Source organism: Urocitellus parryii, chromosome 10 (assembly GCF_045843805.1).
Source record: "Urocitellus parryii isolate mUroPar1 chromosome 10, mUroPar1.hap1, whole genome shotgun sequence".
NCBI classification, from domain to species: Eukaryota; Metazoa; Chordata; class Mammalia; order Rodentia; family Sciuridae; genus Urocitellus; species Urocitellus parryii.
In genome coordinates, this window is record NC_135540.1 from 15,797,011 (window position 1) to 15,820,688 (window position 23,678).

Consider the following 23,678-nt stretch of genomic DNA (forward strand, 5'->3'; position numbering starts at 1 on the left):
ATATGTAATAATTTGTTTTTATTAACATTTTTAAATTGTAAGAAGATAGGGTTCAGAGTAAGCATCTGGATATGACAAAATATTAAATAAAATATTCCCTAAGGTTTATTTTCTGAAATATTTTCTGGAAACTCACTAAGAACAGATGGGATATTTGAAATGTGAACAAAAATTAGAACATTAATTCTGAACTATGGGTTTTGTCATGTCTACTTGCTCTAATAAATTCCAGTTTACTATCACCAAATACTCAGGCAAGTTAGATTAAATCACCTTAATTCAAGCAATATAAACTATAAAGCGACTTCAAAAGTAGTGACATTGTGAAAGTAAACAATGGTGTAGTAACAAAAAAAAAAAAAAAAAGGAAATCTCTGGATTTAATCTTACATATGAGAAAGAGAACACAATAAATAGCAACAATGAAATAGCCTACCACTCTTTCTCTATGACAAAAGGAATTAAAAGCAATGTGTGTGTATATATCTATATCTATCTATTATCTTTCACTTGGTTAGTCGTATGATAAAATTGATTCATCCCAGTTAATCATTCTTTCCCAAAAATGACTCTAAAAAATAACCAACTCCCAGGACTAAGCCCACGTCAGCCGGGCACAGCATGCCGGGGCCTCCCAGACTCTGGGCTTCAGCTACTGGGCTGCTCGGGTCCGCAGCGTCTCCAGTTGGAGCAGAGCGCGCACCGCGCTCCGAGCTCTTTCTGAAGATCAAAGCCTTGTCCTACTGCCCACACCTTCCCACAGGGGCAGGCGCAGGCTTACTGGGTAGTAGATCCAGCACACTCCATGGCGAATGTTGTCTTTGTACTGCCCCTTGAAGATCAGGCGTCCATCCGTGTCGTACTCCTGCGCTGGGCCGTTCAGCTCTCCGTCCACGTAGGTGCCCTGGAGAACGCCGCCGTCCTCGTAAGTGTAGACGCCCTGGCCCTGCAGGGCGTCGTCCACGTAGTACCCCTCCAGGGTGCTGTGACGGGGAGGACAAAGAGGGACAGTCAGACAGACTCAACTCTCCCCAGGACAGGACCCCGCCCGAGGCCCTGATGTCCAGCTCTGTCCAGCCCGACAGGCGCAGGGCACCCTCCTGAACCCTGGGTAAAGTGGGTGAGGTGAGGAGGGAAGATGAGATTTAACTCCCAGTCTCGATTCCCATGATCCTTTCTCGGCTGGAGGAAAGAGAAGAAGAAAGCCACAGGTGGAACCGAGGACAGATCTCACCTAAATATGTTTCTGGGGCTAGAGACCAAGCCACACCGGGACAGAGAAATTCTGGCATTACCTTTGCCACTTGTAAACCACTCACGTTGATCTCCCTCAAGAGAGGGCCAGAACTCACTGGGAGCTCTCAAGCTCTTTCCAATGGTTACAGGGATCGCCAATAAGACGAATGCAGGTTAGGATGTGTTCGGATGCAGGTTAGGATGTGTTTTTTTTTTTTTTTTTTTTTTTTTTTTTTTTAAGAATGCATGGCTACATATGTGTGTGTCTGTCTACCCACATAAGCTCCAAATCACTAACGTGCAACTCACCAATGATCGCCTTAAAAGGCATCCAGACAAGTAATCCCCTTGTATCTCTTTGGAAGGTCCTGGAGATTTATTTAAATGTATAGACATATGTGTATGTTTGTGTGACACACAGATATAAGTCATACATCACTCGACATGAGAACAGCTCCTGAGAACTATATATATATATATATATATATATATATATATATATATATATATTTGTACTGGGGATTGAACTTGGGCACTTGACCACTGAGCCACATCCCCAGCCCCATTTTGTATTTTATTTAGAAAAACGGGTCTCACTGAGTTGCTTAGCACCTCGCTAAATTGCTGAGGCTGACTTTGAACTCAGGATCCTCCTGCCTCAGCCCTCCTGAGCTGCTAGAATTACAGGCATGTGCCACCATGACCAGTAAGGCACGTAATTTTGCTATTGTGTGAACATTGTAAGTGCACCTATACAACCCAGATGGTATAGCCTACAACACACTCAGGCCACAGTATAACTGTATGGGTTTCACTATCCTACATTCTGCCTGACACGCCATTCTTAGGTGGTATGGGACTGTACACACACACACACACACACACACACACATGATCATGGCCAGTGGGGGCAAGAAGGAAGACCATGGCTCACCCTGCTGATGTCATGTCTCTGATAACGCCTGAGCCCTGGTACTAGGTGGGAGAGCAGTGCTGCGGTGATGTACCAGCACCCCTTTATCTCTCTCCCCAGAAAACACCCTTGGAAGTTCAGAAATAGGACTTCTATGTCCTATCAAAGGCTATGCAATGAAACTAACTCTACCAAATATTTCCTTTATGTATTAAAATTTGGAATAAGAGCAGCTCAAATATTATTATTATTATTTGGTACCAGGGATTGAACTCAGGGACACTTGACTACTGAACCACATCCCCAGCCCTATTTTGTATTTTCTTTAGAGATAGGGTCTCACTGAGTTGCTTAGCACCTCGTTTTTGCTGAGGCTGGCTTTGAACTCACCATTCTTCTGACACTGGGATTACAGGCATGAGCCACTGTGCCTGGCTCAGACTATCTTTAAAATTTAAAATGTGAGAAATTTAGAAACAAAAACATCATGATTGTTTCAATATATGCATCTAACATTCATTCATTGATTATTTTAGTATGTGCAACTATATTCACTCATTCATTCATTCATTCATTCACTCAAACAGTGAGCATTTAGAGTGTGCCTTCTGTGTAGCAAGCACTGTGTGCGCTCTAGAGAACATGAAGACAGAACACACAACTGGACTGTTCGGCCTGGTGGGCACACACCGTGTCCTGAGCCAGGCAGGATGAGCACGTGGGGTGCTGGGGTACACAGGATGCAAAGCAGCCACAGGAACTGAGGTGACTGTCCCTGACTGCCTGGTAAAGACTTGTCTCATTTTAATGAATGACTGAGAACGATCTATAATTATTAAATGAAAAGCACAGCCTAACAGGCGATAGCCCCTGATGACATTGTAATTACACTATTTGTAGCCTCCCAAGGAGATAAATAGTTCTCTTTCAGCTTTGTTTGCACTATCAATGACAAATAGGCTTACTAAATTCATGAAGAAAATGCACTTAGCATAGCCGTTGCATAAATAATCAAAATTCCAAATCAGTGAGGCTGAAATTAATGAGATTCAACCATTATTAGACTCCCACAATTAAAGAAAAAAAAAACCACCTTGGAGAACGATTATTAATCAACTGACATATTGATGCAATATACAGTACAAAAAACAACTTAATCATTCATCTTCATATTTTGGATTGTCAGATAAAATATCAATGCCCGGTTAAGTTTGAATTCAGAAAAATAACAAATAATTCTTTAAGTATGTCCCACCAATTTTTAACTTAATTAATTTATTTTTAATTAAAAAAATTTCTTTTAGATAGTCTTACACTATTGCTCACGAATGCCTAGGCTCAAATGATCTTGCCACCTCAGCCTCCTGAGTAGCTGGGACTATAAGCATGCATCATGGTGCCCAGCCCAAATACTAAGTAGTACATGATTATACTAAATTTTTTTTATTGTTGTTTATCTGAAATTCCAATTTAACCATGTGCTGGATTTTTATCTGCTCATCTTGGCAACTCTGTGGACTTTGGATTCTCAGCAACATTCAAAATGTTCCTGTGTGTGTTTGGGTACAATTCTCCCCCAAAGGACCAGTCTGCCAATATTCCTCAGGTTTAAGACCAAATCTTCAAGGCACAGGTCTTGCAAATCAGTTAAATCATAACATAGACTTGCACATATTTTCCCATAACCATATCCATATTGTCCTATTCCTTGCCAATGGCCAATGAAGAAACTGCTGTTTCCCTCTCTTAGTCCAGAGGACTTTGGACACACGAGTGCAAATTCTTAAGGTGCTGGACAGTAATCTTACTGCATGACTCTTTAGCATCTGCTTATCCTTAGCTTTCTTGGCAACTTTTTATGGTAACTCGGATGGAATCTTATGACAAAAAGGGCACGTCACACACTCGAACTGGGTTCTCCAAGGAAATAAAAATCTCTGAAATCCTCTGGCATTGAAGAAATGAAGGGAAAGCTCCTTAGATTGGCCTTCAAAGCCAGGCTTTCTTTCCAGCTTTTCCTTCCTTAGAGAAGGCTGGAAATTGTGGCCCATGACTTGCTTTTGTCAATAAAGTTTTATGTGAACACAGCCATGCACATTCCTTCTTGCCTCCTGTGGCTGCTTTCCAACGCTGGTGGAAGAGTTGAGGAGTTGCAGAGTCGGTATGTGGCCCAGGAAGCCTGTTCCTCTCTCACCCTGAATAAAAAACATTTGCTGCCTCCTGTTCTAGAATCTTCGGCTTACATTATCTATTCACAGACTTCTATGTACCTTAGCTTCCATGCTGTGTGTTTCCTTTCATCCTCCTTGAAACCTAAGTGAGCTGACTTTTTAGCTCTGCATCTCCAAGGACATATTCAGGAAAAAAATCACGAGTTAATTTTTCTGTCACCTTCCTTCCTTCCTTTTCTCTTCATTCAAAACATAAATGCCTTGGGATAATAATGAATATTTTCAATCCTCTGGCATTTTTCCATTCAAAGAGAGAAAAAAAAAAAACTAAGAGAAAATGGTGCTATTTTGTAGCCACTAGAATGTCAATGTGGTTATATTTGAAAAGTAGGTACACAGAAGTAGCTTACTAATCTTTCTTGCAGAAACTGGACTGAGAGTTGTTTTAGAGCATCTGCTCCTCACTGTAGGAACATAGATTCCTCATCTTCCCCATGGAGCCCTAATTTCCCTCAAAGTCTACCCTGGCCAGGCAGCCCTGCAGACCATTACTCATTGCAGCTTAGTCAGGCACTATTCTAGAACACTCCAAAGCTCTACTGAGGTTAAACTCCATGTCCTGGGCTGCGGTGTAGCCCAGTGGCAGAGGGCTTGCTTGGCATGTGCAAGGCTCTGGGTTTGGTTCCCAGCGTTGCAAAAAGTAAATAAATAATGTGTCCTATTTTTCTCTATCTAGGTTGTAAGTCCTTTACATATAAATATAGCAGATCATCCTAAAGCAAGAACCTCAAGGCTATGATGGCGAGCTTTCCACTGAGAAACTGGGTTTAAAGCAAGGAGACAGTTATAAAACACTGGGATAGTCAAATTTAAAAACTGCTTCAATTTCCTTTTTTTTTTTTTTTTTAAGCAAGAAAGAGTCCTCTCTTTTTGCAGTAAATTATGAGTGACCCAGTTGAAAGGGGAAGGGTGGAATAAATGGCTCTTTATGTTGAAAAGGTAACATGTGTTCACTGTCAAAGAAAACACACACAAGCACCCTGAGCTGTGGAAGGCAGAAACCCAGGATTTGTGCCCAATTATGCACAGCATCTGAGACTTTTTCAAGGGTGTACCATGCATTTTCCCACCTTTTGTTTTTGTTGTTTTAACAAAAATGGGATCACAACACACAATTTCTTAACTTGTATTTTCTTGAAGTCCTTTTCAACATCTTGGCAGATTTTTCAGGAGGTTATGAAATTACAAAAAAAAAAAAAAAAAAAGGTCTTTCAATTCTTCTGGCACCAGCATCTGAATTAAACGACTGGAAAGTTTAGAGGAAATGAAAACATCAATTTTAATTAAATTTCTTTCTCTGCATGCACATGTACCATTTCTGGTTTATCAAAGCTCTCATACTTCCAGTGAAGTTTTCAGTAATAAATTAGGACATCTAACTTAACATAAAAAATACGTTTTATAATAGTTTGCAAGATGCACTTGAGATCTGATACACTTGCATTTTATACAGACACCACTGCATTTTCACTTAAAAATCACCTGCAGTATCTGAATTTGCAAATGTCATTAGGGACTAAACAGTGTGGGCTTGCTGTCAGGGTCTGAGGCTCTAGAAGATTTGCTGCTTTCTATCTCATGCACCTAAATTCTATTCCCTTACTTTTGTCAACTACAGCAACATAAGAACCAAGAGGGAAATATAAAAATGAATCATAATTCTACTTTAAATTTCTATTCTTAACCAAATTAAATTGTGACTCTTAATATTAAAATATTGTTTTAGGAATTATTTTACATTATGCATTATCTCTTAAAATATGGCAAAGTAGTGAGGAACAATAAGACCCAACTCTGCCCAATCTCTTTCTTTCTTTCTTTCTATTTTTTAGTTGTAGTTGGACATAATACCTTTATTTTTATTTATTTTTATGTGGTGGTGAGGACCGAACCCAGCATCTTGCATCTGCTAGGTGAATGCTCTACCACTGAGCCACAAAACCTCTGCCCAAGCTATTTCTTTTTCTTTTTTAAAATATTTATTTAGTTGAAGATGAACACACAGTATCTTTATTTATTTTTATATGTGCTGAGGATGGAACACTGGGTTCGATCCTCAGCACATATAAAAATAAATACATGCAAGGCGAGTGCTTTAGCACTGAGCTACAACCCCAGCCCAGCCCAAGTTATTTCTAACCAACAACTTCATGCTTCACAAGTTGTGATAAGCAAGCACTGTAGTGCTTCTAGATGTATGCTATATTGTGTTTCTATTTTTCTTTTTGTTGTTGTTTGTTTTTAACCTTAAAAAAACATATTGAAGATCTATGAGTCTATAAGATCTGATTATCATAAAAGCTCAAAATAGCAATAAAATATCTGAGGAGCAATTAGTGCAATTTAGCTTTACTCTCAAAGAACAAACAACCATAAAACTAAACAAAGAAACAAAAAAGAAAAAAAAAACCTAAGAAAAGTTCTGACTCTCTAATATTTGTGTTGAAATCCTAACGCCCAGGAAGACGGGCTCAGGAGGTGGGGCTCTGAGGATAATTAGGTCATGAAGGCAGAAGCTTCCAGAAGGGGTTTAGTGCCCTTATAAAAAGACATTAGAGAGCCCACTTCCTCTCTCCCTCCTCTGCACGGTGGGGAGGCACACAAGGAGAAGGAAGCCATCTAAACCAGGAAGCCATCATCACCAGACATGTACCAGCCAGCTCCCTGGTCTTGGGCTTCCAGCCTCCAGAACTGTGAGAAGGGAATGTTGTTTATTTTTTTTTATTTATTTTTGGTACCAGGGATTGAACCCAGGGGTGCTTAACCATTAAGTCACACCCCCAGCCCTGTTTTGTATTTTATCTAGAGACAGGGTCTCACTGAGTTGTTAGGGCCTTGCTAAGTTGCTGAGGCTGGCTTTGAACTTGTGATCCCCCTGCCTCAGTCTCTAGAGCCGCTGGGATTCTAGGCGTGTGCCACTGCGCCTGGCTGGTGAATGTTGTCTAAAACACTCAGATAGCATTTATAACAGCAGGCCAAAACTGATTAAGACACTGAGATACTGTGATATATTTATAGTTTGGTTTTCAGCCATGCTTCCTGACCCATAACTCCCTCCCCCAGGCAGGCTATCGAAACTAGAATTTCTCTTCTCCAAGGCGGATCACAGAAGCTCTAATCATCCCCTGCCTTTCTGTGCAGGAGCTGGCCATAGAGAAAATCTCTGGCCAGCCATTGTCTGAGAGTAGGTCATAAGACCCCTCATTCCAGAGGGGTCCTGTTCATACCCTGGAGGGAGGAGTGCTGCACAGAGACCCAGAAAGGATCTGAAGAGACAGGCTTGCTGGGCTCCCCACCAGCTGTTAGCAATCCTGTTACCACGATGAAATCTCCCCACACACCCCAAAGGATTGGGTTCCAAGAGCGTCCAGATACAGACATGGCAAGTTACACTTCTAAGACGGCTTGGTGGTGCCACGCAGGCCCCTTCCCCAGGCCTCGCCCTGCGCATTTCTGCAGGGGTACCCTTTGCAGCATCTTATGTAATGAACCAGGGAACATGAGCATCTCCTTGAGTGGCTCAAGCTGACTAACAGAACGTGGGAATGGGGTTGTGGGAGCCTCAGATTTCAGCTGGTCAGTCAGAAGCACGGGTCAAACGGCCTGGACCTTGAGCTTGGCACCTAGTGGGAGCAGTCTTGGAGACTGAGCCCTCCGCCTGTGGAGTGAGACGCTGTCTCGTGTAGACAGCATCAGGACAGAATTGGAGGAGAGGACACCAGCCACAGAACGGTTTGCTTGCTGGTGGGGAGACATCTCCACACCTTTTGAAGTCACAGAAGTCTGCTGTGTTGACTGTCGTGTGACACTGGGAGCAGAAGGAGATGCAGGCACGCTGAGCCTTTCCCAACACAGTCCCCCAGTCACCGTTGTCAACTCACAGCGACCACGATGATGACGGATCATCGTCTCCATCCATCCACCGATTCCTCTGAGCACCTAGGGGAGGCCCTACATTTGATAGGGTTCTCCGGGTTTCCTCATTTAATCACAACAACTCTGAGAAGTAGGTTTGTTTATTCCCATTTTACAAATGAGAAAGCTAAAGTTTATGGAGGCCAACCAGCTAGAACTTTCTATCAGTCTCCCAAGCTCCTACCAAGTTGTTAAAGTTCCTACAGGAAAAAGAGCTGGGTTCACTCCAGGCCTCCTTTGAATTTTTCATAATTATAGCTATTGAGTGACCTGAAGCCCCATGAGAGTGTGGAGGGAAGGCGTGAGGACCAGCTATTTCCCTGTTTGTAGTTGGAGGAGGGGACACATGTAGTGGACAGAGGGCCTCATCTTGGTTGAATCTCAGCTCCAGCTCCTACGAACTAGGTGGTCATGGGACGGTTATTTAGTCTTAGTTTCTTCATACTTAAAATAGGATCATGAAACCATCGTGGCGGATTGTTGTGAAGGCAGAGCCCAGTGCTGAACGGATGTGCAGATATTCCATTCCCTTGCTTGCTGCATGTTACAAAATCTTTTGCCTCAATTCGGACTGTTCTTTAGAATACAGATGAACACATTTGCTGAGCCTAGTCCTACAAGAGCTGGACAACACTCAGGAACACGAAGGACTTTTGCCTTGTGTGGGAGGCTGGGAGACATGACTTCAGAGGTCCACTCCAACTCCATTTTCTCTGAAATGTCACCAAACCCTTTCTTAAAATGTAGCACAAGAAATTCTGCATAGAAGTGTCGCTTCAGGGGCTCATCAGATATCCTCGTTTAGGTTCCTGGGCCAGTGATAAACTACAAGGAGCTCTCTTGGCTGGATGCACCAGTGTAGCAAGCGACATCAGAAGATGACTTGGACACAGAATGAAGTCATGGGGTAATTGATACTTTGAAATCTAACTGGCATGTCAAGGAGAAGCATCATGTTTACACAGCAAACAACACATGATGCATTATAGATTCGTAACTATTTTATATATTACTCATATATCTACATGTGTATGTGTGCATACATAGATATGAGCAAATGAGTTAACTCATCTTTTTCTCAGGCTAAGAAACAATTCCCTCATATCCCACCGCCCCAAAGAAAGCCAATCTAAACTGGAACTTCCTCCTTCTTCTTACCATTCTAGGACAGTGACAAATTCTGCCTTGAGATCCATAAATCTTGGTTGAAGTGAGAACAATTAAAGAAAACTACATGATAATAAACATCCAGAATTGGGGAAAAGATTAGAAAGATTATAAAAAGATTATAAAGATTAGAGCTGTATACATCAAAATATTAGATATTTTCCTAATATCCCTTAGTACTCCCATAAATCCTCTAGTGCCAGGTTCCAGATCCACACGAACAATGCCTTGAGATCCCGTTTACCTTCCCAACATGTGCCTCTACCTTAGAACCAGAATGATATTGAGAAGAAGTCCCAATTACTTAATTTTAGGAAAAGTTTCTTCTCTCCCCTCCCTTTTTCTCCCCCCCCCTTTTTTTGGTGATTCTGGTGATTGAGATCAGGAATGCTTTACCACTGAGCTACATCCCCAGCCCTCTTTATTTTTTTAATTTGAGATAGAGTTTTCCTAAATTGCTGAGACTGGCCTCAAGATTGTGATCCTCCTGCCTCAGCCTCCTGAGTTGCTGGGATTACAGGTGTGTGACACTGTAACAGGTTTCTTCTCTCTTTTAAGGAGAGAGTAAAATGGAAAACAATAGCTGTTTTAAAAGACAATTAAAAAAAACTAGTTTATTTTCCCATTCCTTCCTCATTCTGGGGATAAACTGTCAGGTGAAGGATGAGTGGTCTAACCTAGGTTTCCAACTTAACCAGCCAGTTTCAGTAACTTAGCTTTCCTGTTGCACATTTTGTCGCAAATACAGGGATGACCAAGTCTTGGTTATGGTCTACAAACCTGCAAACTTTCTGAAGCTGAGACAGTAGGGAAGGGGAGAACAATGACCGTTCTGTTTCTTTCAGCTGATTTAGCGATAGCTAGCTGTTTCTGTTTTTACCTTGAGCACCCTTAAGATGCTCACTTGGGGCTGGGATTGTGGCTCAGCGGTAGAGCACTCACCTAGCACAGGCGGGACCGGGGTTTGGTCCTCAGCACCACATAAAAATAAAGGCATTGTGCTGTGTCCACCCACACCTCAAAATAAATGTTAAAAAAAAAGATGCTCACCTTTTCTGTCAACAGTGGTCACCTTGGTGACATGGGGTAGGGGTGGGGTTTAAAAAAAGGAACCTTTTTTTTTTTTTTTCTTTTTTTAAGAGAGAGTGAGAGAGAGAGAGAGAGAGAGAGAGAGAGAGAGAGAGAGAGAGAGAGAGAGAATGTTTAATGTTCATTTTCTAGTTCTTGGTGGACACAACATCTTTGTTGGTATGTGGTGCTGAGGATCGAACTCGGGCCGCACGCATGCCAGGTGAGCTCGCTACCGCTTGAGCCACATCCCCAGCCCAAGGAACCTTTTTTTTACATTTCTGTGATTCTGAAGAGTTTTAATCCACCAAGCATTTGCTATATTTTTAACCTTTAAAATATTCTGCTTCTCTCTAGGAACTTGGTTAAAAATTTTAACAAGATCATTTCTCCTGTAAATGTGGATGCTTATTGTTCTTAATCAGGCTTATTATATTCTATGTCAAGGGGAAAGTTGATTCTAAAATTTTCTTCACATTCATTTGAGCCCTTCGCATGATTGTACATCTGGGTTCAGGTTTCATATAAGACTAAAAATGCATCTTCTGTTACACTTTGTGATTTTCCTTCTTGCTTTCCAAACACAGGTTTCTACAATTGCAAAGAAACCCTTTAATGGGATCATAGATCAGCACTAGAGGTTTAAGCAAGTTTCTTTAACAAAACTTTTGTTTCCTGACCTTTACTTCAAAAGCTTGATTTCAGACTTTTGCAGGGAATATTTCAAGACTAAAGGCCTTGACTGACTAAAGGCCTTGACTGTAGAGTCCCACTTAATTTAAAAAAAAATTATAATAAATGGACCCAAACCCAGCACCTCCCATGTGCTAAGCAAGCACTCTTCCAACTGAGCCACCACCCCAGCCCCACCCCCACCCCCACATAATTTTAACAACACATAGATCCTAATAATCAGGAGTGGTAACAGGGAGGAAATATTAACAGATAAATGTAAATAGAGATGCTGCCCCTGTAGAGATAAATGGCTTTCCGTATGCCACACCCCACCAAAACTATATCCTCCTAAAAGACGCAATAGATCCCACAGCCTTTGTTTCAGTCATAAGATGCTCACTAATTTTTGCAGAAAATTCTCTTAGCAGACATTTCACATCAAGACATGTGTTGGGATTATGAAGGATGACAGTGACCTTCTGGGGGCCTGTTCCTGCAGCATAGATTCTCATGTGCAATAACCACCCTCTTACCCAGGGTATTGGCCCTGGCCTCTCTGAAGATCAACCAGCCCCCCTCCCCACATCCTTGCCAACAATATACTGGTTTTTTTTTTTTGGTACCAGGGATTGAACCCAGGGGTTCTTAACCACTGAGCCACATCCCCAGCCCTTTTAAAAAATATTTTATCTAAAGACAGGGTCTCGCTGAGTTGCTTAGGGTCTTACTAAATTGTTGAGGCTGGCTTTGAACTTGAAATCCTCCTGCCTCAGCCTCCCAGGTGGCCGGGATTCTAGGCATGCACCACCCTGACTGGCAATACTTGAGTGGTAGGTATGGAAATTGGTGAATGGGAGCCTTGAAAAGAAAAAAAAGAGTCAATGAATTTATTTCTAGCTGGAGGGTGGTTACAGGGTCTGGGCTTCCACCTGACCCCGTGCTTCGAAGTTTTCATGTCATGACACACACACACAGATTTCTGCATGTGTGTGGCCCCCTGGGTCAGTGGCTGGAGCTCATGGGGCCTGGTCTTCATGAAGGCTCAGGCCTTGCTCAGCAAACTGGGGGCGACATCCTGCTCGTTCCTGGCATTCTGGTTCAGAAACTGGGTCTGGGCCATCAGTACTTTTGTTTATCAGATCTGTGAGGCAAGAAGGTAACCAACACCAAATCACCAACTTTAACCAAATCTGTTGGGCTGTTTTCAATCAGTCACTGGTTATAATCATCAAACTATCAGATTGGAGAAGCCTGGGGAGGGCATGTTTTGGGTGAATTCCACACTTTTCTTTCAGCTCCCTACTCAGCAATAGAGATTACGGTTTTGATTTTAGTATCAAATCAAGGAAAAGTGCTATGGAGCATAAGAGATGTTATAGACACAGAATCTGTCCCGCGGAAATCTCTGTCCTTGGATATGGAGCAGCCGAAAGAAGACATTCATGTAAGTGATTGCAGAGAGAGGAGAACGCTTGCAGTATAAGGTAAAATGGGACTGTCAAGAAAAAGAGCTTTACGTCAGCTGCGGTGGAAATGGGTGGGAAGAGCTGTCCTCTGGACAGGTTGCCGGGCACGTGGGAGACCAGCACCTTGACCAGGTCTCCAGTAGGCATTCCCATTAGGATGAAAGAAGAGAAGAGAGCTACCTGGCCAGTTTCCATTGACAGTGTGAAAGCAGAATTCTGATAAACATCACATGGGGTGAGGGGTTGGGGACAATAGGAAAGGAAAGGGTGGCATTAGTCATTAAAATGAAACTTTTTTTCTCCACTGCCCAGAATGGAACTCAGGGCCTTATGCTTGCCAGGCACTGAGCCAAATCCCCAATTCCTGAAATAAGACTTTACAAAAGTCCTAGGGTCAATTCTTATGGCTTTCCTCACTTTCTTATATCAGAGAATGGAGGAACAATTGCCATCTCTGAAATCAACCCACTGCATTTCAAAAAAAGGTCTGTGGTGGCATGCCAGTGCCTGGGATCACCCTCCAGCTGCCAGCCTAGACATCCCCTTTCCTCAAGTTTAGAAAGTGCTGGCGCGTCACCAATGCCAGGGGTGTAGTAAAGGGTGCCATCACCTACACGCTCCTGTAACCTGATGGAAGTCTTTTCTGTGTTTTCCACTCGACGGGTCTGATAACAGTGGGCCCTTCCACGGCTCCAGATTTCTTTAACTGCTGGAGAGAGTCACAGCTTCTGAAGCTGAAGAGTGGGGCCCAGGGAACCCTATCTCTTCCCCAAAGAGGAAAGTCCTCCAGTCATGCCTGGCCATCACAGGAGGGCAAACAGCCTCCGCCACGTGGCATCCTTAGGAAAGGATGCAAGAAGAGACGCGAGATACCTTGTCCAGGTGGTGCAAGTGTAAGTGCTTCGACTACAGGTAAACCATGGAAAATACTAGCACAGACATCACTGTGGCGGTATCACATAGAAGGACCAATTATCCCAAAGGCAGGCATCTAGCGGACCCTGAGTCTAGAGCTCTGTACCCCACTGTCTACCCCACTGTCTTACTTCTTGGACTGTGATGATGTGGCTTTGATGGTTTTTGCCAGATGAATTCTTCAGCAACCTCGTCAGGAGAGGGAATGTAAGGAAAGGATGAAGCTAAGGAGTCACCCAGGCAGCCGAATTGAGAAACCACAACTGCTGACAGAGTAGGCTGAAGGCAGGTATGCACATTACGCTTGGAAGAAATGGAATCAGTCTCTGCTGGAATTGCCCAAACTGGCCACCAACAGAAGTGACCCGCACTCGTGTGACCTCACTGAGATGCATCACAGTACTTGAATGATCAGGTGAGATCCATCAGAGAATTGGGTGACCAGGTAATGAATGAACTTGTGCAAGATGGGGGTCCCTGAATCTGGCAGGGCAGAGTATCACCTAGACAGATCCATCATGGGCTTTGCAAACCTGACGGTGGCTTCCCGATAGCCACCGGGGTCACATCCCAGCCACCAAAGCAGCGCGTACATATTGGGGTTACCTTTTTACCTTTTGTATAAGTTGTACAAAAATTTCCACTGGAATTCTTTCATTTGTGTCATTCCTTCATGTGAAATAGTTCAGTTCCCATCAAAACAAACAACAAAACAGTGAGTGCTACCTGCCATCAAAGAAGAAGAACTTCCCACGTCCGTTCTTTTCTCCATGAACAAAGTTGCCCTCGAATCTGTCGGTGGAGGAGTAGGTGACTGTGCAGAACCCATGTGGCAATCCATCATCATCCAGGTGTCCTGGGGAAAGAACCACAAGGCAAAGCTTAATAGAGTCTGGGCTCCTCACCACTGTCAGCCCGGCTGCTGCCAGGCAAGTCCTGGGGTTGCCCGAGGACCCCTTCCTCCGCACCAGGTGGTCAAACATGCAAAGCTTTCATCTCGCTCATGCTGGCGGCACCCACCTGATCATGGACACTTTGTGAACTGACAGGTTTACAGGGATTTGGCCACATTTCAGAATATGAAATTTAAATAGGCTTGCATCTCATGTGGGACTGAGGGCTATTATCAGTAAGATCTGCAGTGCTGGCTACAATGTACCATCTCCCCCCCACACTAGATCTTCTCATGTTTGAAAAGAAACTCTGTGCTTAACTGAAATGTGGTTCAGAGTCATTGTTAGAGTGTATCGCCAGATACATTATCACAAAGTACCCAATATGATTTTATATATCATTCTGTTTTATGATGTGGAGGACTACAGCCATTCTGAGACCCCCCAAGTTTACATGTTATGCTCAGATAACAAGAAAGAGAGTCATGTCTCTAAAACTGCCCTACTATTCATACACAGCCTCATTGGCTAAGAGTCCTTTTTAAAAATTTTTTTTAAATTTTTTTTAAATTTTGGTTTTGAGGATTGAACCCAGAGGTGCTCTACCATTGATCCACATCCCCAGCACATTTTATTTTCTATTTTGAGATAGGGTCTTGCTAAGTTGCTGAGGACCTTGCTAAATTGCTGAGGCTGGCCTTGAACTTGCAATCCTCTTGCCTCAGCCTCCAGAGTCACTGGGATTACAGGTATGTGCCACCACCACACATGACTGGCTGACAGTCCTTCTAAGCTCAAACTTGAGCATAACCTGTTTTATTTTGCAAAATCATTCAGCTTTGAATGTTTAGCAACAACCTTGTCGCATACCCCCTACCACTGTGTGTCAGAGGGTTTGTATTCTAAATGGAGGCAGAAGTGTCCACAAAGCCATTTCACTAGTGATCTTTCAATTGCTGGCTCTTCCTGGATCCCAGGCGGTCTATTCTAATGTACATGTTTGCCGTCCACGTTTCAGTTCTTTATTACTATCTACATATTTCACAAACCCCAGGGATCACCTCATGGGGTCTCCCCACTCATTCTGGAAAACTGATTTTGCAGAGCTGGGTGAAAATAAGGGCAGCCATTACTCTAATGGCTTTTTCCTGGGTTAACAACCAGGGTCACGGATGGAAAAGGAATAGAGACATTACACACCGTGTGCAGCACAGGACATTAAATACTAAAATGTGGCTTCCAGATGGCGCACAGACAGGAGAAAACATACCAAACCACCACAAGGAATGTTTTCATCTCCTAAAATAATTTCTTCTAGCATGATAAAAGAATATTATCAGGCTGGGCTGTAGCTCAGTGGTAGATGGTTGTTCTAAGCATTTGTGAGGTCCTGGATTTGATTCCCAGCACCACAGAAGAAAAAAAAATAAGAATATTACAAAGAATTAAAATGTTCCTTAGTTCTATTACTGATTACAGAAGGATAAAATAACAGCCAACAGATCAATATATTATTGCTACATCCGACTCTACATAAAATGGGTCTCGCTGAACGAGACATGACTACTTAAATACACGACAATCAAGATAGTCCCTTTCCTCTCAACACATGTTTTTCCCACCAGGGCCAGGAAATCAATTGTCAGGAGGGAACTAGGTCATAAGTGCTTTCTTTTTATATAAAAACCAATGGTACATGACCCTTGAGTCATATGAAATATGTGGATAGCTGTTTTCTAAATATCTACTGATGACATTTTTCTCACTGAAACAGATTAAGTTTACTTTTTTTTCTTTTCATAAAAAACCCACTCAGTGTACAATAGCAAAAGTTTTTTTTTTTTTTAAATGAAAATGTTGTTGGGATCAAATTAAATTTAGCCACTAAAGTTCCTATAAATTTAATGTCCTACTTTGAATTGGGCATAAAGTTCAGAATAATCAGGTTAACCTCATATGAGAGTATTTACTAATTTGTTGAAAATGCTTTTTTTTTTTCCATAGAAAACAGTTCACACATTTCACACTTTACACAGTCAATGTTGATTAATCTGTTATTTCACTTTAGATCAAGAGAAATATTATGATAAACATGAACACTAATTCCAATGTAAATGCACCCTGCTTTCCCGCTAGCCTGTCCTATTTCTGAATAAAGGGCTCACGGTCCACCCTCAGCAATGGAACTGAACTATGAGGGAAATGGAAGATGCTAGACAACACACCAAAAGCGCACAGAGGTCAGCACTGATCCCAGGTGAGATGACCAGAGGCTCAACCCTGCTCCACCAGGGATGCCTGTGTTAGTGCCTTTCAACAGGCCAACGGAGAGGAGTCCCACCATCCTTTTAATCTCTTAGGAGAGAGAGAGAGAGAGGGACCTACTGAATGATGGCCATTTCTCAGGTGACCTTGTGATTCTAGAAGAAGATGCATGGGTGTGTGACCCTTCCCTGTCGGTCATTCTTAAGGTTTTGATGTTGCTGGTGGGGGAGTTCTGAAATCTCTCAGAGCACACTGGGGTCTCTTTCTCCTTCCTCTACCCTTCCCCTCCTCCTTCTTTTCTTTCTCTTCTTCTTTTCACAGTACTAGGGATGAACCCAACGTGTAGCTAAATATACTGCTACATATTTAGGCAAGGTGCTAGGCAAGTGCTCTACCACTGAGCTACATCCCCAACCCTTTTTATTTTGAGACAGGGCCTCTCTAAGGTGCTGAGGCTGGTGGAACTTGGAATCCTCCTGCCTCAGCTTCTGGAGTAGCCGGGATGGCAGGTGTGCACCCACAAGTCCTGCTCAGGGATGCCCCGCTTGACTGGCTATGTTTTTTTTTTCCCCCCATATCGTCAGGATGTGATCAACTAATAGTATTAGAAATTAGAGGCTGTGATCATTCAAGACTTCCACCCTGAATATTTAATAGCTCAGGGGATTTTTCTGAGCAGTAGAACTTTACATCTAGAAAACAACCAAAACAATCACAACAAAGACTTTTCCAAACAAATAAACACAGGGAACATAAGAAATTGGGTGGCTATGCCCCTCCATTTCCTTTTAGCATGAGTTCTATGAGATTCCAGCATGATTTCATTTCAAATGTCCTTTAGACAATATGATTTATGATATTTTGTCATGTTAGTGATAGTCTTATTTAGTTAGTTTTTGCAGTGTGGGAGATGGAACCCAGAGCCTTGTGTGTGCCAAGCAAATTCTGTCCCCTTTTACCCCATCTCTAGTCCTACAAAGAGTCAGTTTAATGAAGTAGGATGTTGATAAACAGAAGAAGAACCCACTAGATCAAGTGCTTCCTGTTATCACTTTAAACCTCAAAACAATCTTCTAGATTTCCACCGATTTCCGCTGAGGACACCAATGACACATGACTTGTCTATGAATGCTGCAAGCCCTTCCCCCAAGGCCAACAATTCTTCTTCTCTTGGGAGGAGCATGGAGCACTCTTTCTTCCTGGCTGCTATAGAACAAGGTGTCACTACAAAAGACAGGCGTGTCCAAGGCCCTGGTAGAGAAGGTAACCCTCCTAGAACTGCAGAGATTCTCAACAGCATGTCCAGGTTGTCAATTCCTGTCCCCCCAGCTCTGATTGAGGTGGGTCTGCAGAATGTGCCAGGTCAGCCAACAGCCTTCCAGGCCAGTTTCCACTACACAGAGAGGGAGCACCAGGCCCAGAGGACAGGGAAATTAACTTGAATGACTGCTCTGTGTTTTTAATGCTGCCCCAGCTAATCCACCGTATATCCCTTGGCAGCATGATTTTAAATATTTATAGGCATTAGAGAAAGGAAAAGAAAAAGCAACAATTTCACAAGTCTACTTTTTCATTTTGTTCTAAAGATCATTATCTACTGAATGGATAGAAAGTTAAATATTTCCCCTTGAGTTACTTTTGAGTGAGGTTTTTTTCCCCTGAACCTGATAGAAGCCAGGCCTCTACTCTGCCAGCAATGTTTGCCTCAGCAAAGGAAATTCCCTCCAGATCAGACTCTGCTGCTGACTGCCTCAGGCTCACAAGGGATCTGGGAGTGCAGTGTGGGTTTCCTCAGAACAAGAGACCCTTCCACACACTGTTGGTTTTGCACAGCCCTCCAAAAGTAGTAATAATAAAAGCCAAGCTTATTTTAATAATAATGCAAAAAAAAAAAGCCTTCCTGATGATACACTCACACAGGCTGTTAAAAATATAATTTGATTTTTAAGGGCAATTCACTGCAAGAGCTCAACTGTGAGTTGTGAGGGTCATAATTTCAGCACGTGGCCCACAGGGAGAGGGTGCTACCAGTACACTGAGCATGCGTTTGTCCTAGGAACACCGCGTGGGCAGTCTCATTACAGAAGCCAGGACAGGATATTGGGTGGCCTGTTAATAGAAATATTACTGTTTTGAGGACGCTGGATAGGGGAACACTGAGCGGCTATTTTCATCCTGGTCCCTTGTCCTGGGGATTCTGCTCTTTCCCCCTTTTGAGCAATTTTCCTTGGTGTCTCCTAGGCGTTTCCAGGGCTTCCTGTTTTTTTCCTGCTTCATAACTGCACACCTGGACCATTGCAAGGGGCCTATGAGGTGACATTCAGCTGCCCATTCAGCCCCTCCCAGTGCCCCTGCTTACCACTGCCCAAAGCAGAGCTCCAAAGGGTCCCCGTAGCTCCCTGGCCTCCAGCTGTCATCATCTGGTCCTGTGACCCACGCTCCCCTCCCTCAGGCACCCTCCACTTCTCTCCTTCTAAGCCCAGTATTACAGCAGATCCCACAAAATGATTCTCTGGATGGGCCCCAGTAGTTCTATGTGGGATGTCTTTGCTTTCAAAGTTTCCCTCTCAACTCAACTCTGCGCCACCTCTTTGGGGGAAATCTTCCCCCCCCTACTTCCCTAAGCTGCAAGTAATTGTCACTTGCTCTGAACCACTGAGATCCATCTATGTAGACATGCTACAATTTTAAACTGCCAATAGGGACTACATTGTATTCATTTTCTTTCCATCTATGGGTGGACAAAGAAATAGAAAAATAAATGTTTCCAAAGCCCCTGATGAAAACTAACACATGAAAAAGCTAAACATCACTCTTCACTGAACAAACTAGACTTTTCATGTTTTAAAAAGCCACAGTGAGAACAAGGAGCAGTGACATGCACCTCATCTCAGCTTATCCAGAGGCTGTGGCAAGAGAATCACTTGAGCCCCAGAGTTCGAGGCCAGCCTGGGTAACACAGCAAGACGCCTGTCTCAGAAGTCATAAAAATAAAAATTTTAAAATAAAAATAAAAAGTCACAGAGGAGCTCAGGTGCAGCCCCCGGGTCTCAGAGCTTGTTGTTTACCCAAAGGAGCAGGGCAGGCAGAGGTGCAAAGAATGCTCCCTCCTGACACCCCCATTTCCCCTTGGGAGTTCATTCACTCTGAGTTTAGAACTTCACTAGGTTACAATTCTACCCTGATAGAGATCCAAAATGTATATAATGCACAAGACATTTAAACTCAAGTCCTCAAGAGATCAGTTTCTCCCCCAGGGTACACTTTAATGGGGGAGGAGAGAGGAGAAAGGATTCCTGTGGCAGAGGCTGAAATGAAATTATCTTTCCCAGATGCATTATTCTTTTTTTTTTTTTTTTTAAAAGAGAGAGGAGAGAGAGGAGAGAGAGAGAGAGAGAGAGAGAGAGAGAGAGAGAGAGAGAGAGAGAGAGAGAATTTTTAATATTTATTTTTTAGTTCTCGGCGGACACAACATCTTTGTTGGTATGTGGTGCTGAGGATCGAACCTGGGCCGCACGCATGCCAGGCGAGCGCGCTACCACTTGAGCCACATCCCCAGCCCCCAGATGCATTATTCTGAGACACCAAACTCTGACAGAAAAACCTCTGAAGAGTTATTCTGATAAAGAGCAATGTTGACATAATATTTAGCTGTTTCTCAACTCAAACACCCAAGTACTTCATATAATTGACTGATAGAACAAAAATGTAAAAATATGTGGGGAGACAGTTTGGTATATTGGAGGGGAAGTCCAGCCTGTCTCTCCCCCTTGCTAAATGTCCTTGAATTAGTTCTTCTCTATGTCTCATTTCCCCTCCTCAGTAACATTAGAATATTTGTACCTGTCTCATAAGACTGCATGGATAATATGTGCGAAACACTAAGCACAGAACTTCCACATAATAAGAACTAAACAATTATAGCAACGATAATAATAGCTAAGACAATGAACTTCTGAGCAGAGAGGCTGTGTTTATGGAGAGAGGTAGATTAGTTGGCACTTGAACACCAAGATATTCAGACTAGTTTCTCTTTGGGAAAAGGTCATAAACAGTTTATATCATATACCTGTGTTAGATGTTAAGCAGAGCCCACTGCACAAGCACTAAAAAGGCCAACAATTGCTGAGAAAGGCCCAAGGGTGCAATTTGCCAGGAGCACAAACACAGCTTTAGACATCCTGCAAGTTTGAGCCTGACGACTCATTATTATTTATTTATTTAATTTTATTGAGACAGGGACTCGCCAGGTTGCTCAGGCTGGCCTAGAACTGTCAAGTGATCCAGCCTCAGTTCCCAGAGCAGCTGGGACTTCAGGCATACACCACCATACCTGGCTTCTCTAAGGACTTTTAAAGATCAAAAGTTATTCTAGGACTGGGAATGTAGCTCAGTGATAGAATATTTACATAGCAGGCGCTGGGTTGGATCCCTAGCACCACAGGAAAAAAATAAATTAAAAATCTAAAAATTTAAAGTTAATCTAATTGTCTAGTGTTAGGTACCACTGAGTGTGTGTCCCAGATTGCCCAAGATAGTCAAGGTTTAAGCCAGTTGTCCCAGCATAATTATTAATAGTGCCCACTCTTGCTCTCAGGAGTGTTCTGATTTAGGACAATAATGTATATGCTCAACCTGTATAACTGCCTTCCCCGGTGATAAAAGGAAACTTCCCTGCTTCTAATCCAGGAGATGATCTCAAAAACAACACAGATCCATGTTGAAAGCCTCCTTAACATTCTGCAAAAGGCCCCCAGGACCACAGGGGAAGGAGGCTTAATCTGTGATCAGGGTTTTCACAAGTAAAAAGTAAAAGTAAACTTTGAGGAATAAGAGTAAACCCTAACAAGCCCTAATTTGAGAAGAGCATTTTTTCCCCCCATGACAGAGGCAGAAGAAGTCAGTAACTTAATTCAAAGACTTGTGGACCAACTCAATCAATGCCTTTGGGTCCCACTAAGTTCCAACATTAAGTTTACTTAAGGGGTACAAGCTCTGAGTTCACAACATTGTGAAAATTTTCTAAAGTTAAAAAGCATACTAATTGCCTTTGAACCTAGATGAAAAAAATAATAAGTTTTAATATTTACATCAGATTGAATACCTTTTGGAGAATTCATAAATATCACTCTGATTAATCTCCTTCAAGAGCACTGCAATAGGAATTATGTTTATGAAATCATAAAATTTGATTTTTCCTACTGTAGCACTGACCATGCATCCTTATGCATTTGTAAAGCGTTGACACTTTAGTTTTTAATTGTTTGTGAGAATTTGTTTATACAAATTAGATAGAAACCAGATTCAACCAATAGCTAAAAATTATTTGCTGAGATGCTGTTTAAAATATTCTGGAACAATACCACACACAACATTGCAAAACATCACGACGCACGGTTTAGGGTAGGATCAAATAAATACGCTAAAGAGTATTTTCCAGTATTCAGTGTTACAAAATCATAACATCTGATGACACAAACAACGAGATTGTATAACGTCCCCACAGCGTTTTTCAGAACTAGCAAAAAAGAGGTGGAGAAACTCAGCAAAACAAAGTGGCAAGGAAAGTCGGGGGAGGGGCGGCAGAAGAGAAGGGGCGGAGAAACACGACACCGCGGTGGTGATATCACCCACAGCCAACTGCAAGGAATTCAGAAAGTTAAGTGTCACCCAGCAATTTCGGTCGGGGTTTGCGGCGCGCCCGCACAGCGTGGCGGCGGCGGCGACACCCCGGCTCGGAAGCAGGAAGGGGGAGGGGGGCTTGACAGAGTTCGCTCCGGGAAGCAGAAGGGAGGGCCACCGGCCTCCCCGACCTCGCACGATCGAGCCCGGGGTCGGAAGCGTGGTCCAGTACCCTGCCATGATTTCATCCTTTTGGAGGAGCCGCCGCTGCCGCCACGTGCCAGGTTCGGCCCGGTGCGCGGCGCTGGGGGACCCACCCGGTGGCGGCCGCGGTGGCCGCGGGGCGCAGCGGCGAACGGAAGCAAAGGGCTAGTGGCCGGAGAGGGAATCCAGGTTGCCCAAACTGCACTGGGGGGTTGCTCCGCGGGGACAACCAGGTCGCTGACCTCCAGGGTACCCTACCCTCCATCCCCGCGAGGGGAAAGGCCAGAGTGCAGGGCAGGTTAGCAACTCCAAGGGAGGATGCCGGCTGTGGCCGGGCGGGATGAAGCCACTGTGCATTCCCAGGGCCCCCGGCCCAGTGAGCCCCATTCCCGGCCTGCGCCCCGCCGCGAACGGTGAGCTCCCGGCAGCGTGGCCGTAGCTGTCCTGCCCCCGCCCGATCAGGGCGGCCCGCCACCCGCGTAGGGGACAGTGGCTGCCGCGGGGCCCGGCACCGCGCAGGTCGCAGCCCGCCACTCCTTCGGCGCTCCGGGCCCTAGGAGTGTCCTCCCCGGTCCCGGAGAAATGCTTGTACCTTCCACTGCCTCCTCCACCATCTCGTCGTCGCTATCCATGGCGGCCGGGGACCCTGCCCAGCTCGGGGCCGCGCGGCTGCCTCCCGTCCCTCTGGGTGCTCCCGGCGGCTGAGCGAGCGCTGGGGCTGAGCCCTGCGAGTTTGGAGGAGGAGGAGGAAGAGGAGGAGCAGTCGGGGCTGGCTCGCACTGCCTCCCCCTACAGCCCTTTCAATTCCTCGGCCTTCAGCTGCTGCCGCAGCAGCCGTCCCCCCTCCCTTCGCCCACTTGCCCCTGGCCTCCGAGGCTCCGGGGTGCCGCGGTGGCCGCCGCCGCTGCAACTTTCTCCTGTGATACCCCCTCTTTGTTATCGAGCAGCTGATCCGCTGACATCACCCAGCGCCGGTGCGCTCCCTCCCTCGCTGATTGACAGTTCCCTGTCCCTTCCCAGAAGTAAGGCTCCTTAAAACGAAAGGCGCTCCGGGGCCGTGCTGACTCCGTGCCCCAGCCAACCGGTCCCTGGGCCCCTCGGCATTTAT

General features: G+C 44.1%; 1 protein-coding gene across 2 annotated transcripts in view; it reads right to left on the minus strand.

The window, feature by feature from the left end:
- The window catches only part of Setd7 (SET domain containing 7, histone lysine methyltransferase), a 74,688-nt gene extending 51,125 nt beyond the window's left edge, over nucleotides 1-23,563 (minus strand). The window contains exons 1-3 of one of the 2 annotated variants that reach the window (XR_003300552.2): nucleotides 23,163-23,563; nucleotides 14,313-14,442; nucleotides 782-983 (exon numbers count right to left, since the gene is read on the minus strand). Coding sequence is in view for 1 of the 2 variants with exons in the window: in XM_026386185.2 (XP_026241970.1) it covers nucleotides 782-983; nucleotides 14,313-14,442; nucleotides 23,163-23,202 (372 nt within the window). In the remaining variant the exon portion in view is untranslated. The remainder of the gene's footprint in view (nucleotides 1-781; nucleotides 984-14,312; nucleotides 14,443-23,162) is intronic. The other variant, XM_026386185.2, reaches the window with a different exon arrangement.
- Between the last annotated feature and the right edge of the window lie 115 nt (nucleotides 23,564-23,678).